We start from the raw sequence: 18,875 nt of genomic DNA, 5'->3' as shown, positions 1-18,875 counted from the left end.
AGACGAATACCGCACTGTGCTCCTTATATTCTAATGTCTAACGAATGGTTTGAAAGAAGATAACATTCAAATTAAATTAAGTGGCTGAAGTCTTTTAAAGGGGAAGGCGTCCCCCAAGTTTTTTTAACTCAAGTAAGAGGATGCGCCTTTCAAAAAGCTATATATGTGATGCTCAAAATGTGCTCACACTGTCGAGTGGAAAACTGCATGGAGCCTTAGGACTCCAGTTTCGATCCGGTCACCAACCATTCATGGTCAATTTACCCCAAAGCGTGCCCAAGATGATGTAATTTTTTCGTCGTCCCGCAGCATTTCCTCGAATTGATTTCTAATAGCTTCGTGTTATAATTTTCTCTGAGAGGTCGTGCGCATTGCTCGGTTACTCAACGGTGCTTGGTGATTGTTATCTGCAGTAGCCTTTAAGACGAAGAAAAGCAGTCTTAACGCCGTAGGAGTTTCCTTACCTCATTCTGTCTGTGCCTTCGAATGATGGGTTTATGTCGCAGGTAGACTCTAGTGCTTAGTTACTGTGGTCATTGACGACAGCTCTTAGAGCGCGGTCTTAATGCTGAGCTCAGCAATTTCAGCCAAGAACGCAAGGATCGCACTCTTGTTAAGGTACTGTGATTATTAGCTGATACTTGTGGCCAGCACCTAAGCTTGTCTATCGCGTGAACTAGTGAAGCCTCTAAATATGCGAGTCCTTAATCTATGAGCAGCTGCGTGTTTCTTCTATGAAGCCTTCGATGGGGCTCGTTTCCACGTCCACTACGGCGATGTTGACGTTTTTACGGTTGGGAGGCTCATATCTTCATCGAGGACACTCGGACCAATGGAATCTTAAGGGTTTCTTGGAAGGCACGTCTTCGTCCATCGGCAGCGTGAACGTCTTGGATCGAATGTCGTTGATCTCTGGTATGTAGGTGCACACCATATTGCTTGTCTATATATGGCGTGAATTAGACATTTAATTTGGCCCTTAAGGACAATATAACTACACTGTGCTGTCCTAATATTATAACGTTCTAAAGGACCCGCAGAAAAAAATTTTAAAGAAAACCAATGATTATGGCTATTATTTAAATCTGTGTCAAAGTTGATCATTTCTCGGATATCTTGAATTCTAGAGATTTCAAAACAAAATTTAAAAACTTTTTCAATCTATATGCTCAACATTTTCGCAGTGATAGTATAAAGGATCACTAAATATTGAGAAAAAACTTCTGCTTCAAGATATGTCTACTCCTTGTCCCATTATCGACCTCATTTCTGCCCATCTTGGCACGCGTGCCTTTAGAACAATGTTCGCGATTTTTCTTCGGCTAAACTTCAGGAGCTACAAAACTTTTGTAGAACTGCTAAGAGCAGAACAGCTTGCATATATGGACTGCAAAAATTATACAGGATTCACTAAATTTTCTGTCACATCCTGCGGAAATACAGAGTTGTAATTTTGCGAAATCCCAAAAAGGGACATTTTCAAACTCTTGTGGTAAATGATTTTTTTCCAAAACAAAAACAGCAATGTTTCTTGGAAAACAGAATTCATTTCTTCTTTTTGTGGACACATTTGCCCATTACATGTAACAGTTTTAATTGAAAACAAAAGCATTAGTTTGGTAGAGTCACTGGGTAACATTCCATGCATGCTTACACATAAAGCAGCCTCCTTGCTGGATCCCGACGTGGAACAGGACAGCCGTTCACAAGGGGAGACGCCGCTGGCGATGCCTTCAAACCGAGTTCGACTGTATCGCAGCGCTAGCCCCTAATACTTTGTGGTGCGGGCTGGGACACATTTTTCATATATCTTTTTTCTAGTCACAATATAATGAATGTATTGTAGCGATGGCAGAGACGATGACGTCTACAAGTCAGCATTCCGATAGTGTTTCGACGTTCGTCCTCCTCACACGTTGGTTACCGCCATATTTCCCCAGCGACAGATTCTAGGATGCCGAAGTCTGGTGGGCCAGTTTTATACTACAAAACCACGGGGTAATCGGCTAGTTAACAAACATCTTGCTAATTTAGCGCAACAAAAGCGAAGGTCGGGAAAGCTTCCGTATCGTTCATTCTTTCTTGTCCTTCGTTTTTGCTGCGCTAAATCGTCAAATTGCATTTTGGTCATTTTTAAGTGTGTGGCCCCTTTCCCCAATGAGACAACGTGCGGAAGCTGAGGAGCGTGTATTTCGCGTTGCAACACTGGCTCCAAAATCGTTCGAGAAGCGTGAGGTTTCTATCACGAACTTTGAAGTTTTCTGCCGTGAGTTACTCTCCATAATCACTACGAGCGAGAGGAAAGAAAAGCGGAAATTTTCCTTTTTGCCGGGTCACGGCAGTGAGTATAATGAGAACATTCCCTTGTATACATATACCAACCCGATTCTTCTAGTGGGCTGACCTTGTCATGCCCGTGGAAGAGAAGGTAAGTACATCATTGCATACTTTGTGCGAAATAACAGCTTTTTGCCGGCCTCACACGCGACCCTCCAAAATCCGTCTCTGACTTCCTCCAAAAAGCAGCGGACACGGAACGTTCAGAAGTACGGAAAGCTGAGCAAGTTGGTTACTATACTATCCATGGTAAAACAGTGCGGAAAAACACGAGGACGGAACAAACACTACCACACGAGCGCTGACTTTCAACTGGTGATTTATTACGCACGTCTGTACATATACTATTCTCTCTGAACACTAAACAGAACAAAAAATATTCAAGAAACACTGCGTCATCACTGAACACCTTAAATCTACCTTTCAGCAAATGCATGCTCCAAAAAGATGATTTCGCGGTTGACAAGGGGGGTGCAGCATGCATTAGCAAGCCCTCATTATACTTGCAATTTCAGAAGTCAGACAATAGTGCAGATCCTACGAATTTCTTTGCGTGGTGTTTTAGGATTTATGTATGGAAAAATAAAGTTGTTGACGTAGTGCGACACCTTGGAAAAGAACAGGGGAGAGTCCGCGGCGTCTCCGCAAATCCGTGGGCCACTGCTGACAACGCCAAATAGGGTCCATGTTCCGTTACTTCGGTGCACCAAAGGACCACCACTGTCGCCCTTGAAAATGGGAAACAGAAACAATAATTTAAAGAATTGCAGAAGCCATATTTATTGTGTATGTTATTTAGTAATTTTGCGCGAGGCATTTTTTTCTAAATATTTCACGCATCAGCCGAGCCTGAACCTTGCTGACACTGCAGTTTTGGTCTCACGTGCTCGTGGGCAGAATCACTCTTTCTCCGACCTGCGCCTGCACACCGGCCGGATATCCCTAGCCATAGTCTCCCATATTTTTCCATAAACGGTCATTTGCGCCGAAATCAAATAATACCAAACGTCGCAAGCCGGTATGAGACTCGGTGCGCAGACGCGCTGCCACCGCAGACTACTGGCCTCACGCTTTGCGATTGACCACTCTGGCTTAGCCCACATTTTCTCCAGCGCGTGCGCTTTAAAGCCACCGAAAACAACACGTTCCCACACTAGGATGACAACGTGCAGAGAAAAAGGTTGGAGCAGACACTTAAGTTCTGCCTAAAGAGTTTGAAGCGATAGCTTTATTGGGTCAGAGCCGATTTAAACAAAATTTTTCGTTCTCGAGTTTATATTCATAGATCCCTGGTACCCCTCAAGGAGCAGTGATGCAGGGGTTAAGCGATGGTAGGTGCTTCCAGCGGTGGGCCTTGTGTGACCCAGAGTGCTCTTCCCGAGTGACAAGTTTTTAATTGAACTGCCACCTGCCACTGTCGGCAGTTTACTCCCTATACGGTGGTCAAGTCGTGAGGGCGCCACAAGGTCACGTTACGGAGGTGGCCCACCTGCCTTCTAAGGTTACTGTATAGGGACAACCTGCCAGAGCTAAGCGCGTGATTTTTCGCTCACAACGCGACACCAGATTTTCTCTGTAACGGGGCCTTTAAAGCTGCCGCGTTGAAATACAGGGAGCTCTCATGAGACAATTTTTGCTGAATTATGGTGAGAACTATCTTAAATGGACAGTAGGTGCAGATATATGTGGTCGCTGGGGAGCCCATAGAAACCAAGGTGAAACCACAAAACTGCCTCTGGCCAGAATCTAAAATGAAGTAATTGGGACAAAGCGCAACTTTCACGGCTTCGCGATGCCAAAGAGGACTGAAATGGGTGATTCACACACAGAGGTCTTAATCCGATTCCCAAGAAGAGTGTGTTGGAGGCGTGCTTCAAGAAAGCCGCTTTTGTGCTGTTATCGTAACAAAAACACAACTAACCAATCCTCGCTTCTAACCAAGCAGTGCTCGCTTCTAACAGGTGATATAGACGCGGACTTCTCACCGCCCGTAATAATTTGTTCGTGAGCCTGCTTTCGAAACGTGTTTACTGCCTCTTTCTTTCGGTATCTTGCTGGAACCTCTCCAAGTTTTTTATCACTAGTTTATCGGTTGAACACACATCGGTCGAAAAGGAAAGAAGTTGGGTCTGAATATCCTGACGGCACATTTTCAACTGGAACAGAGCCCACTGTGGGATGCAGAAATTAGCAAACAATAGTGTTTTGAAATGAACCCATAAGGCACAGAGAGAGGAAATTGCAATTCAAACACAGAACTCATGACGGGCATTATGTTATGCCAAAGCAAAAAGGCGGTATTATAGTTTTAGCCACTTGCTTGCAAGCTCAAACTCAGATAGATAGCTTCAGCCCCTTTTCATAGAGATAGTTCACGTCAAATAATTTTGGCAGGCTTTCTGTTTGGCCACCTTCAATTCTAATATTGTGAAGAACGAGGGGTGGGGAGGATCTGCCAAATACGGTTGAAAAGCTAGTGAAGAGTGCAAAATATTTTTTGAAAACCGCCTCAAATACGAATAGCGCAAATCTGTTTCCTAATATAATATGAAAATTGTAGCAATAACCCTATAATATATTGATATTTATTCGCTGATATATCCCAAAAACAGCGAACTGTTACCTGCGGCTTTGTGCAACAGCGCTAGACTTTCCTGGAGCGAAAATCCGGAGCTCATTGCCGATGAAAAAAAAAGAGGATGGGAATTTTAAACTACCTTGCAAGCGATACTTTCTTGAAATATAATTATGGCTGTAGCTTTTCTTTGACACTGATTGCATATGTTGTAGCTGACCTATGTGCTATGGCTTATATATTTATATTGTACTGTTGGCTAGTGACATCGGCTATCTGTCTAAATGCCCATGTAAAAAAATTATTATTTTTACACACGCATTTAGACCGAGAGCCGATTTGAGATTTACAGATTTAGAGAGGTTGTAATTAGCTATAACAACTAATTAGTTGTTATAGCTAAATACAACCTCTCTAAATCTTGAAGAACAGACAGAGGCAGTGGTATAGCGTCGAAAAGAGGTCGCTACTGGTGTAGCGTCCTCCACTACAAAAGCTCAACAAAGTTAATATATCATCTCTATAACGTTATTATCGTGTGCATAAAAGTGACTTTTGTTTCTATGTCTGAGTAGCTGAGAGGGGTGCGAGCGCTATGCCATGGTTTCATACATAGGTATTGCTAGCTAATCCTGGCTGAATCATGCTGCATCCTCAAACTTGGATGCCAATAATGAGTATGAGGGCTGCAACGCGAAACGATCCTATTCCTGCGCTAACTCTTCTTTCCCACGTGACCTCATTGCAGCACGCATTATAGCGTCCAAGTGGGCGCTGTTTTCGGAGGTATCATCGAAGAAAGTTACGATATTTACTCACTTGACCTGTTCGAAAACTAATATAATACAGAAGATATTCGAGTTATTTATGTATATTTAGAACGCGAAGTATTTTATACGTTCAGTAAAATGTATGAACTGAATTTTTAAAATGTGCTTCAAGCCGCCGCGGTGGCACAGTGGTTATGGCGCTCGGCTGCTGACCCAAAAGACGCGGGTTTGATCCCGGCTGTGGCGGTCTAATTGCGATGGAGGTGAAATTCTTGACGCCCGCGTACTGTGCGATGTCAGTGCACGTTAAAGAACGCCAGGTGGTCGAAATTTTCGGAGTCCTTCACTACGGCATCCCTCATAGCCAGAGTCGCTTTGCAACGTTAAACCCCCATAAACTTTATACCATAAAATGTGCTTCAAATTTTGTGCATCTGCTATAAAGTCAAAACCTTTGTCCAAAATTTGTCGTTTTCGTTAGGACGATTTCAACATGCAGCGTACAGAGAGCCACAAATTGGGAGAATAATATTGAACCTGCCCTTTAAAGAATTCCCTTGAGAACGCTGCCGTAGCTTTGCAATTTTAATTGTTCTTAACCCAAGCGTAATGACTGTATTTTGAAGCCGCATGAATTCAGGGGACTTTTTCCGCCACTTTTTTATCAGGTTTTCAATGTATCAGATGGGAAAACATGGCCTATCGACGATATACCGCACAATAACACAGTTCTGAAAGCCTCTCATACCTTTATTCCCAGTGACATCTGCATAATGTCATGTCAATCGCTATTGTTCTATTTGAATAAAAACGAAGAACATTTTTCTTTTATTGTTCCGAGATCATTTTAGATTATATTTATGCAGGCATTAGTCCCTACTCGCTCCACGCGAGTGACGGTTCATAGCGCGGCGGCCTACGGCTGGTGATAATGTTTTGACACGCTATCGTTTTCTTTCAGGCCGATGGTCATGCAAATCTAAAAAGGCAAGAAAGATTTTAGTGATTTGCGTTCCCATCTAACTATAGTCTCGATATAAAAGCTAACCCTAAGAAGCCCTTATCACCGCTTTACCCATCACAATCGTCATCACCATCAGCTTGACTACGCCCACTCCAGGACAAAGGCCTCTCCCATACGTCTCCAATTAACCCTGTCCTGTGCCAGCTGCGGCCGCCCTATCCCAGCAAACGTCCTAACCTTATCCGCTCAGCTAACTTTCTGCCGCACCTCTTACGCTTCCCTTCCACTGGAATACAGTCTGTTAACTTAAAAACTATCGGTTATCTTGCCTTCGCATTACATGCCCTGCCCAAGTCCATTTCTTCCCCTTCATGTCGACTAGGATATCGTTAACACATGTTTGATACCTGACCCACTCTGCCCTTTTTTCGTCTGTTAACGTTACACATATATTTTTCTTTCCACAGTTCGCTGCGCTGTCCTTGATGTAAGTTGACTCCTATTCGTTAGCCTCCAGGTTTTCTCCCAAAAGGTGAGTACCGGTAAGGTACAGCTGTTAGATACCTTGCACTTCACTTATAGACGTCCTCAAACAACAATATCTGCCCGGGCTTTCAACAATTCACCTTTTACAGCGTGCAGCCTGTGCAAGGTGGCTGACGTGTTGCGAAATCAGTGGTTTTTGTGTTTCTTTTTTTGTTAGGAAAGAGAATGACACAGTATCTGTCTCACTACTTGGCGGACACCTGAACATCGCCTTAAGAGAAGGGAGGAAGCTGGGAGTGAAAGAAGGAAGCGAGAAATGGGTGCCGTAGTGGATGTCTCCGGAATAATTCCGACCTGCTGGGGATCTCTATCGTTCAGTAATATCGCACAGCAAACGGGCGTCTTTTGCGTTTCGCCTCCAGAGAAACACGGCTACCACGGTCCGGTTTGGTCATGGCTACTCCGGCTGAGTAGTCGAACTAAAGCAGAGCCACCCCAGCGGGTTTATGAAAAGTCGCACTAGGTCATTTGGCTTTGGGCTATGTGGTTGGCAGTTCGCTTCATCTGGCATGGCGCGCTTCCACGACATGGTCGTGGCCGAACACTGCGCAGAGCTACCAATATTTAATTATTTTTCCAACACACTCCGCCATCAAATGCACTAATTAATACTTTCATCCTTTTTTACTGATGACGGCTTTACAGCTAACCAAAGGTCAGAAATAATCGCTCCATACCGATGTGCGCTGCGTAAACGAATTCTTGCATGCCAGGTGTGACGCGGTAAGGAGAGAGAGTTAAAAAGCCGCGCCAGAGCGGACGAGCAAGGATTAAAAATTTAGAAAGTTGTCCGTGAGCCACCTCAGGAGGCCGGCTGTGGACAGTGACGTGTTTTCGCTGCCACGCACGCTATGCCCCAAATCCGTGTCCGTGTAATTCCCTACCGCCGGCGTAAGGACAACGCGCCACGCTAGTTGGCTCGATTGCACCTCCTTGGAAGGGCAGGAACTTGCGTTCAAAAATGGCACTTTAAAACATCTCAGTTGGTATTGTACCATAACGACGGTATACGTCCAGACATAGGAATACTTTACAGCATGGTTACGTGTATGCTATGTTCCAAAACTAACAGTTAGCAATGTACGAGTGACCCGTTGGGATTGCTATGAGGCTTTCGTGGTATTACTGCTGACTTTTCAATTGGCAAGACTTCTTGAGCTCTATAAATCTCTGGAGTGGAGAACGCAGACAGCGCAGCTGCTCGCGCAAAACCGGAAATCGCATCAGCTGACATAAATCCTCCGCCAACACCAGGAAACAGCCGTGTCTTCTTGGGTTCCACTTAACGACATTTAAAAATGGGAAAAGTTGATACCGGACATGTTAGGCAATTTCCATGCTGAAATGATTGCAGAAAATTAGATAGTTGTAACGCACCAAGTTTTGTGTACAAAACTAAAAGTCGAAAATGGCTCTATGCGCTTGCAGGATTTCGAAAGCGCATCAGGCTGAATCTTCGAGACGTTCCTTTCCTTATTCCTTAATCCTTTCGAAACAAGGACTACTTAGACAGTTTAGAACCCATGTAGATATTGCGTCGATAATAAGCGACGGCTGATGGGCTGTAGTTTATTGCATTAGGTTTTGTAAGGTGTAAAGAACTCACGAAACATGAAGATCCAAAAGTATGACTTGCACACATAACGTCTGGGTTGAGATAGGGACAGTCGGTCCGAGGAAGCTCTTTAATCATAGCTTGCTTGAGTTCAGTAGATTTGTGAACTTTTTTTGTTCCTGCGGTTCAAAAATGACAACACATCGAGTTGCGTCAATTTAGTTGTCTGCACTTTTTATGTATTCATAATAAATAAATATTATGCACATGGCTCTAAACGTTTTGGCAGTCTGAAGCTTATATGCAAGCAAAAAATTGAAGTGAAAACCAATTAAAGTTAACTTCGTGAAATTTTATGGATGCAAACAGTATTGACCGCTGCCTTTAATTGTAAAAAAAATTGCCGGGTGAAAAAGAAGTTTATACTTTGTAATCACCATCCGCTACAATAGTTATTTTGTACAGGGTATACTTACAATTGGTTAGAAACAAGCCTGGTCGCCTGTTTTCTCTGAAATCTAGACTTTGTCATTGAAAAAAATCTCGAAATAGAACAATGACAAAGCATATTTTTTGCCTACTCATACGCCCTGAGAAATAACTTGAATGGACACGTCATGCGGTGAAGAACAATGGCACAGAGTAAATGGACTTCTCAACATGGTGGAATGCGTGTCATGCGATGGCTTCTGTTATCGTAGTGAAAACACGCTGGTAAATTCTATATAGAGGTTTTGTCTTACTTTTGGTCGACCCCCATCCGGTTACGTAAAACTTGGACCCCATTGGCAATTCCTCTCTGTGCTTGGGTAGACATACCGGAGATATAGTTTGCGTGAAGGTAACATTCTCTCGAAGTTTGATGATCGCAATGTCTGGCGAGTACGCCTGAAGTGAAAAAGAGAGAACACATTGGTAATTTTTAAGTCAAATGCCGCACTGTATTAGCATTCTGTGCCCATAATAAGGGATCACAAAGACACTCAACTAAGTAACGCTGTTTACATTAGGCGCACGTAAGTCTACCACAGATTGATAGCTCAGGCAGAGGACGACGCAACGGCGGCCTTATGTTTTCTAGGGACGCTAGACACACCAAAAATAATGGCTTAACTGAAATGTGCCTCTTTAATTCGGCAACAGAAAACAGTGCCTTGCAAGCTTCCCCGCAACTACCATCAAACCAGATACATGACTATCGAGTTTAATGGGGCCCTTACATAGAAAAAAGCACCTTCCTGGTGTGAGCTTGGGGAGATGGACACGAAAGAGGCTTGGTTGCACAAAACGCAAGACCTACAATATTTCTCGAGTGGAAAGTTTGAGACTATATTGAGAGTAAACTTGAACATTGGATGTGTAGAAAAAGATGTTATGATATCGCTGTGAGGTAACTGCTTGAGTGGGCGAATAATGCGACTTGGTGGTAAGTCTTTATTTTTAACGTTTTTTTTTCTGAGCGGGACACTTCGGATGAAACCCAATTATTACACTTCTGCAACTGTGTTTACGATACCGTAGTGCGGATAGCCTCTTGATACACGCGTCTCTTTAATTTCCATCATTCACATGTGCTGCGCCAAAATATAGTCTATTCTTTGAACTGAAAATTTTGTTCAGTGCGTTCTTTTGATATTCAAGGTAGGCAGCTCAGAAAACAGAACTGCTAAGAACAAGATGCTACATACTAACCAGCCGCCATTAAATTTAGCTTCCGCTAATAAGCAAAGACATTGCGCTGATACCTGTAATAAAACATGCAACGAAAACAAAACACATCAAAATAAATAAAGAAGTCTTCGTGATTATAGGCGGTGATCACAAAATGCCTTCTAGACTCTCCCTTGCTCACGTGCGCGACTGCAATGGGCGGTTCGAATGCAATGGGTGGTTCGGAAAAAAACTAACTCGTTGTCAATGCCTCTGCGCCTTCATTCTTAGTTTTCTTTCATTTTCTGTAAGGAAACAACACTTTCATTAACACGTTCGCCAAAGCGCATCGTTTAGGGTACGATAGTGCGCCAAAGTAACAGACTCTACCCCCCCCCCCCCCCGCCTGCCAATTTGAAAACCTTGCTGCTGTGAATGGATGCGCCCGTTGACGAAGCACTCTTGGTATCGATACCTGCGCACTGCGCCTTTCTCACGTGGCGAATCGATGCAGACTGGGAGCACGACGAGGGGAGGGGTCCCTTAGTTTTGCTCACAAGAGTACAAGAGCGTCTTTTAAGTAGACTTGTGCAGGTCATGGTCTATCTTTTTCTTTTTGTTTTCAGTTCTCACATTTTTTGGGTTGTAGCGGGGATGAGTGCACACTTCTTCCACCTTGTAGACCGCTTCTGTGTCATCTGTGGCGCGACGCATGTGCGAACCAAGGTGCACCCTCAAGTTTTTGGACGCCATGGACCTAAAGATAAAGAGAGAGAGAGAGGTACCGTGTTTTCAGAGAAAGGCAGGCAGAGGTTGGCCTGAAATAGCATTTTCTCTCTTTTCAGTCCGAAAGGGCAAGAGAGTACGGAAAATAGATTTTAGGGGTGACTGTGCAAAAAAATTTGAAGTGTAAGTAAATAAAGCACTTCAACTACATAGAATGACTGCTTGAGTTGGAGTACGCCCTGAGGTGGAAGCTACTAATATGTAGCTTTTTCCCACCTCGCCTACCACATCTCATGCATCAGTTTGCTTTGTGGTAAAATAAGCTTCAAACTTCAAACTCCTTAACCGCTTGGAAATATTGATGAAGACTCCGGCCCAGTGTTCATTATAATGTCCGGGACTGTTGAACACGGACTTTAACCGAGAGGTAACTATGGAATATTGTAAGGTACTCTTATGGAAATTATAAAACTTACGGTTTATACTCCCGATGCGTAGCAAGAGCGTTGTTTTAAAGTTTGTTCATCACTCACATCGAGTAGCTAAGACAGGGAAAGAAAACCAATGTGGAACGGTTTGGACGTTAGCACAAACGCGAATAGCAACCAAATGCAAGCCTGCCAAGGCGAGATCTGAGCATATACAATGATTGTATTAGTGCAATATTACGATATATGAAAAACAGCGCTCACAAATACCTTCCCTTAGAAAAATACGCTCGTGCAGTGTTTTTAGGTATTGAGGTCTTCCGACTCTTTGTGGCGGTCGCAATCAAAACCGTGCCTTCACGTAGGCAGTAGCAGCAAACGGCAGTTATGTCATTTAACGCTCCAGAGATACGAGGAATGTCGCAGTTTGCATAATGAGCAAGTTGATTACGAAGAAGTGGTATAACCATCACCATTATCAGCCTGATTAATTCCACTGCAGGAACGAGAGCACTCTGATATCACCCCAATAACGTTTTTGCTGTATTATATGTGGCTACATTATCCCTGTAAACTTCGTATATTCTCGTGCGCCAGCACGGCTCACTGCCGCCCTCTGCTGTGGTTACCTTCTCTATTGCAAAGGTCTGCTGCGCTGATGCCACACAGCATATGGGCGCTTTTGGATTTCGCCCTCATCGAAATGTTGATGTTGGAGCAGATTTTCGATCCTGCGACTTTGATGTCAGCAGCGGAAAGATTCACTAACTGCATGAAGATGGCTCGTGATCAGAGAAAGTAACTAGCGCCTGAAATCCACGCCCAATCATAGTTTGTGCAGAAAACCTTGTATGTTTCGCTGCAGGCCCGGTGGAAGCCGATTGAGGATGAAGGCTTTGAATGTGGTTACGTCGGCTTCAGGCCCATCTGCATTGCACAAGAAGCCGGAATCCAGGGAGACGGTGGCAGCTAGTTTGGAAACAGGACGGAGCGTTCGCGCACAACTGATGCGTGGAGCTTTTTTTTCTGCATGAGTTGGCGCTTTCCCGTGCTACCTGCTGTCTTTCATGATCGGCCAGTATGAAACAAGCCATCTTTTTTGTTCTGAGCATACTACAGCTTCGCGGGGTTCAGAATAGAGAACCGCCCGAGAGCTCCCATGAAAAGGGTATGTATGTGTTTCAAGTGTATTCAAGAGGAAACAAGGAGGTGAAAAAAATCATATACATCTAACGAGGATTCGCCGAAGCTGGCAAACCTGTTGTACGTATCAGAATGAGCTCCCAGTTATGTTCAGAGAAATGGCTCAGGTGCAGGTAGCAGAATTGCCACCTCATTACCAACCGACCCAACTCTCTACCTATATTTTGCAATGCTATCAGTTCTAGTAAGAATATTAACGTACCGATGTACGCACTTTCTCGCAGTGAAATAGCCATAATAATGTCGATCGTAAATGGGTCTTACGCAAACTGTCACGCGTCGGGCAAAATCCTGTAGTATTTGGCGACGAAATCTTTTGACTAACCGTCAGCTGTTCGCCTTGGCTAACAACTAGACGTACTCCACGTACCCTGCAACCCCAGAGATGCCGCAGAGTACTGTTCTTTGAATACGTTATGCCGGGTATACTTAAATGGCCAGCCATAATAATCTTTCTTCCGCCGTTCAGTTGTTGGCTGGTGACTGCAGCATCTGCCAGAGCTTCATTATAGCGGGACTCGTATTATCTATTGTGACTTAAAAGTTTACATAAGTACTGTGCTAACTGGGTAAGGGGTAAAACAGGTTTAAGACGTTTTTATATGTCACTTTATTATCAGCAATAACATTCCATCGTGAACTACATCGTATCCGGCGCTGCCACGAAACTTGAATCTTCGTAGGAATCAGCCTAATTACAAGTAATGCATGAAAGCGTGTCCCAGACTTTTCAAAATGAAACCTGCGACTCGCTCCACGTTCTGTAAAACTGGCCGCCTAGTTAACTTTAGTAGCACCAAAACTAGAATATACATGGTCCCTATGAGACTACCATCATGCAAATATGAAAAAAAACCTTGCCCTGCATTCAAAAGTGTGCGGTAATATTTATATATAACGCATTCTATTATACACGATGTGTGGAGGTCGTAAGTTACGATCCCACTGGTGGCATTTGGTGGTTTTTATTCTGCTTTCTGATCAATCAACCACCCACAAAAACCCAAACAATACAGCCTTCTATGCTTTTCTTTCTTTCAGTGGCTTTTACCTTCTTTCATGCGCTATAATTGCGTGTTCATAGAACAATACAAAAAAGTGACCAGCCGACTTGCCGGAGGCAGTGCGCCGCGGTCACGACATATCTGTCGTTGATGAGCGCACCACCGCAGAAGTGCAGGTAGCTATGCGTGTAGATGCCCGCTTGCCATGGCCAGCTTCCCGGTACAGCAGTGGAGCCCCCGTAGATGCGGTCTTGTGGGTCAAGCTGCGGCGGTATCTGAGGGACTCCACACTGGGCTGGGCAACAGAACAAAAGCATGAATACAGGGTATCTTCTCACGTGTATGTGACAGCCGAAGTCAATCAGTGCAAGACGCCCGCGTTATACATCTAAGTGGGACCGAACATCACATCAAACTAGCAATATCTCTTTTGTTCGCTGTGGTCCCCACCCACCACCGCGGGAGCCTAGTCGAAAAAAATTCAAAGTCGCATAACAAACGACACAAAAGGAAAACCACGCTTGACTGGCTACCCTAGTGTTAGTAGAAAGAGCATGGCAGACGATGATAAATGAGCTCAGGGAAGAATGCAGCTCCTATTGAACTATGGAATGAGAATGGCTCAGGAGAGACAGGATGAAAAGTGAGCTATATTCTTGTTAAAAAATTGGTGGTGGTTTAGCTCTGATTAAACCTGGAGTTACGCGATAGCTACAGATGGCCGAGTGGAACTTAGTCACGTGACCAACCACGTGAAGAAACACGTGATCATGCACGGCGCCGCCTCGTCGGTAGCTCTTCCGCACCACTTGGCCAACCACGTGACATCGTAGCGGCGCAGCCACTGGGTGGCGTCGCCACCACGCTGAAGGCTCGAAATGCTACCATAATGTAGCTATAGGAACAAAACACGAAAAGTACCCTGGTCCTGGCAGGAGGTAAGAGCAACATCATGGATAATCGGCGTGCGGACTTGTGGTGTCAGGGGCAATGCGGTGTCTATTTTAACTACCATCTTGTTAAGGACGCCACAGAACAAGATGTCTAAATACGGCCAAATTCGGTTTGCTCTTTCAAAGGCGATCGCGCAAGGAAGACGCGACACCATCGTCAGCGATCGCGGACATGTCGACAGACCACGTCACACACTGGCCTATCTCAGCAGTCGAAAGACTACGCCCGCACCCCAACCACATAAAGTGGTCGAAGTATGAACTATGGTAGTCTGACGCGTTTGTGCAAACTACACTGAAAAACCTGGTTGGCGGAGTATTCGATGAGAAGCCCTAGGTGCCAACCTGACGAGCTCTTCTACCACATCACAGTCATACAATATTTCGGATTGATAATCTGATCCTTCTTTTTTCTCTTTCGTGCTTTAAATCAGTGAAAGAGTGACAGTAGTCGCTAGTCATCATTTAATAGATTCTTATATTCTAATCGAAGCAGACCGCCCTTAACGACTAGTAAGCCTAATGAGCAAACTTAGTTCGTGTACGTCGGCACTTTTGGAAAGGCAATTAAGAGATTTTAAAGAATGAAAGTGGTGCTCTCGGTAGTTTTGGAAACAGCTGTTTGTATTGGACGACTGCTTACGTCCCATATGCGCACTTTACAGGCGCAAAGTACCGATGCCGTTCACTGCGAACTATGCGGCTGTTCAGCGTCAGTGAAAATGCGAAAGATAGAAGTCAATGACTATGCTTATGGGCCGCCAATTGGTCTATGCTAATCATTGCAAAGGGTCGGCGATAATAATTTGAAAGGCAATTAAGAATTGGTAGATTCGCATTAAACAGCCGAGAAACGTGAAGAGGCGTTGAGGGAACGAGGCTGTCGCGCAATTTTTAGAGGGCGATCATATTAACTTTCGCTTCTTTTAGTGCTACCAACTAGTGCAAAGTGATATACATGCTGTAACGCAAAAGGTCCAGGCAATATTGAACTTAAAAAGCACGCATTTTGTCTGATAATTCAAGCACAAACATGTGATGGCTTTCTGTGCAATACTATGGGAGCCACTAGTTGAACTGATGGGCTGTGGCCGCCAAAGGCCCGTTCTTGAAGGAATTTAGGTTTTGCTGAATAAATGCCCTTTGTTGAAGTACTGCATGGAAAAATTCATATAGCTTATAGGCTCTCTATTATCAAAGCCAAATGTACACAGCAGAAGCAGATATCAGCAGTAGCAGCTACAACGTCAACGCAAGTGGGGAAGCAACGACAGTGCCGCTGTGGGCGCAACAAAGAAAGGACAGCGACGGCTCCTGATCGGTGCGGCCGATAAGGCGTTGTGTCGTGATAGTATGACCAACAGTCAACCGTCGGCCTCCCGAATCACTTCCCCGTCACGATGTCTCTGCGAAGGAGCAAGTTTTTCATCCTGCAATTTGGCTACCCTGTTATCGGCACTCTGGGTTCAGTTGCTGTGTGACGGTCGAACCCAACGGCATACAGGTGCTGAGCAGTAAAAAACGTATTACGAAATTGGGCCTAGTAACTACTGCATCGTTTGCATACTGACCGTTATTGAACGCCGGATGAAATCGCCATTACTCTGGCCGCGTTGGAATAGAGGCGAAATGCATGTAAGACATGTTGTTCGAAGTCAGTGCGCCTTAAGAAACCACAGGCGATCAAAATTAATCCGGTTGCCTCAACTCTGACACCTCTTATTTTCTTGTACTTCCTCCGGCACCTTTGCCTCAATGCGCAATTGAGGTGTTCACCGATAACTGTGACAGCTACGGCGCCTTTCATTTCCTCAGAAACAAATTTATTTTTCACCTTACGGCACTATTGAGGTGTCCAACACGCGTGAGACAATTACTGCCGCCATTCTCATATCCAACTGTTTCAGTCGTTCCTCCTCACGTGTCTCCCTATTCCATGTCCCGTATTTCGTGACCCGAACACCAGCACGCCCACTGGGTTTCCTCGCCTATGGCAGTTATCACCGTAAAACAAACGCCTGTTCCACGTTTAAGCCTTGAAACATAGGTCAGCCTTGATAACATAGATGTGCACGACGCCTGGAGTACTGAAGGAGAAGGACAGAAATAAAAACAGTGCGAGACCCAGGGACGGGCGGTGTCGCATGTCGGTGACGTGAGGCTCGAGCTCGATGCTTTGTGGCGGTCGTCCAGCGCGTGGATGGCGTGGCAATCCGCAGAGGTGCATGCCGATAAAAAGAATATAGGCGTTCGAAAGACAGCGGTTTAACATCGGCAATCTTTTAAATGTTAATAAAAGTCCGCACCAGACATTCTAGAACACCAAAACAATCGCATCCAACCTCGGTGTTTGTGTGTCCACCTGTCGGGTCTTTTAATTCTACCGGTGAGTCTCGACCCCTAGTAGAGCGTGCGATTGTTTCTTGAAACACTCAACGATCGCACTTAATGTAGGTCAAAGCAGTCTACAATTCACTTCAGGAAGCGAAAAACTGGCGCATAACGACATTTCAGCACTTGCGCTTTCATGACACACAGAAGTACGTTGAACATTTAGAGCCAGCTTCTCGTGAGTAAGAACACAACTGTCCGCCTGCTATGCCTCACTTTCTCCTCTTTCAGCGGAACCTCCATTAACAGGACAGTGACGCGACCTTGCCTATAATGTATACATTTTTGTCTCACATGCGCTGTACACAGCAAAGCCATAGAAAGAAGCTTGACTTTGATCAGCGCCAGAACATATTACCTTTATTTTACGTCAGATAACGCTGCATCGGCCAAGAAGGCACTTGCCAAAAATAACATTCCAGCTACGGTAGGTATCCGTCAGAACGCTGAGCAAAAAACCTGCTAAAAAGTTTTATATGCGCTGTTCGTATGTAATTGTTGGAATATTGGCCCATAAGATATAGAAAAATGTATGAAAATCCATATCTAAAATGTACTGAGTCCATAAGCGTTTTCCGTAAATTCCATACGATTCATTTACAGTGTACACGACGTTACATGCAGTGTGTAAGTTTCCTTACCTGCTTCCATGCAGTCCATACCTACTCCATATGCTCGACACTGAGTCCATAAAGTTTCTTTGGACACGTATGAAAATATGGAAGTGGTCATATAGAAATTTTCAGTAGGGAAATTTTGAATTCTAGTTAATAAACAACACATAAGAAACGCCAGCATAAGTAATAGACTTAGAAGTTGGCAATTCTTCATGGAAAAATGTTAAGTGCAAGAAAAAGATAACAGAGAGGCGACCAAAGAAGCAACACACAACGCCGGAGCTTCTTCGTGCTCCAAAAGTTTTTCCTTTTTGTTCGCTCATTATTTCACCTTAAAGAAGTGTTCACGGTGGAATTTAAAAAAAAGGAGACGTACCATTTTGCTGAGCGAAGGCCGCACAAAAGACGGTGGACAGAAGCGCTGTCAGTTTTTCCATGCTCCTTAGAGTCACTGGCCTTTCCACATATAGACGAATAGAATAAGTTTGCGTGGTTGTTTCACAAAACCTGATTCATGGAATCGCTCTGGGATTTAGCACTTGCTAAATGTTTTGTTCCGTGGGGGTGGATCTGCTTGTTTTAGAACTTCTGCCCAAGTTATGGTTTGCGTCGTAGATTATGCGCGCACGTCACGCCTCTATCGCTAGGTGCCGATAACGCCCGCATTGTCCCGTCCTTTTCAACATTTTTTTTTAATACAGTAGGAGAACCGCCCTCTTATTCAGCGTAAGGCTGCTCTATTTTTTTGAGGGCAGCGAAAAATACACGCGCGCCCTCTAGGGGAGTCCAAGGAGCAGCGCTAGTAGTACACGACGAGCCGATTTCTTCCGTGCATTTCGTGGAAGAATGAAGCCGCGCTCGGTGCATACATGAACCAGTTAATTAAACAGATTTGTGGCCTATGCTGCTCAGTAAATTTTAAGTGCGCTTACAATAACCTGCACGAACCGGCACCACTTTATACGCTGAAATAACACGCGCGCGTTACTCATCGAAGCAGCTGATTTTTCTGAATCATTATCCAGAGAGGCGGTCATGCTGCGACGATGATATTTTTTTGCATGTTGCAACATTCAGCGAAAGCCTGAAGTAGAGGCGAGATTTCGGTCATCTGATTGTTCTCGTTTCCTAGCACTAACGAAATATGCGGATTGTG

The 18,875-nt window shown here is 44.5% G+C and overlaps 1 protein-coding gene across 1 annotated transcript; it reads right to left on the bottom strand.

Moving 5' to 3' along the window:
- Positions 1-2,639: 2,639 nt before the first annotated feature.
- On the bottom strand, positions 2,640-18,334 carry LOC144121822 (chymotrypsinogen A-like). The gene is made up of 6 exons (XM_077655234.1): positions 18,096-18,334; positions 13,870-14,053; positions 11,031-11,154; positions 9,491-9,635; positions 8,799-8,926; positions 2,640-3,065 (listed from the first exon to the last, which is right to left on the bottom strand). The coding sequence occupies exons 1-6, from the start codon at positions 18,154-18,156 to the stop codon at positions 2,856-2,858; spliced, it is 852 nt and encodes a 283-aa protein (XP_077511360.1). The 5' UTR covers positions 18,157-18,334; the 3' UTR covers positions 2,640-2,855.
- Between the last annotated feature and the right edge of the window lie 541 nt (positions 18,335-18,875).

Source organism: Amblyomma americanum, chromosome 2 (genome assembly GCF_052857255.1).
Source record: "Amblyomma americanum isolate KBUSLIRL-KWMA chromosome 2, ASM5285725v1, whole genome shotgun sequence".
In the NCBI taxonomy this organism is placed as follows: Eukaryota; Metazoa; Arthropoda; class Arachnida; order Ixodida; family Ixodidae; genus Amblyomma; species Amblyomma americanum.
The sequence above is the reverse complement of the archived record's forward strand: the minus strand, read 5'-3'. Positions and strand labels throughout refer to the sequence as shown.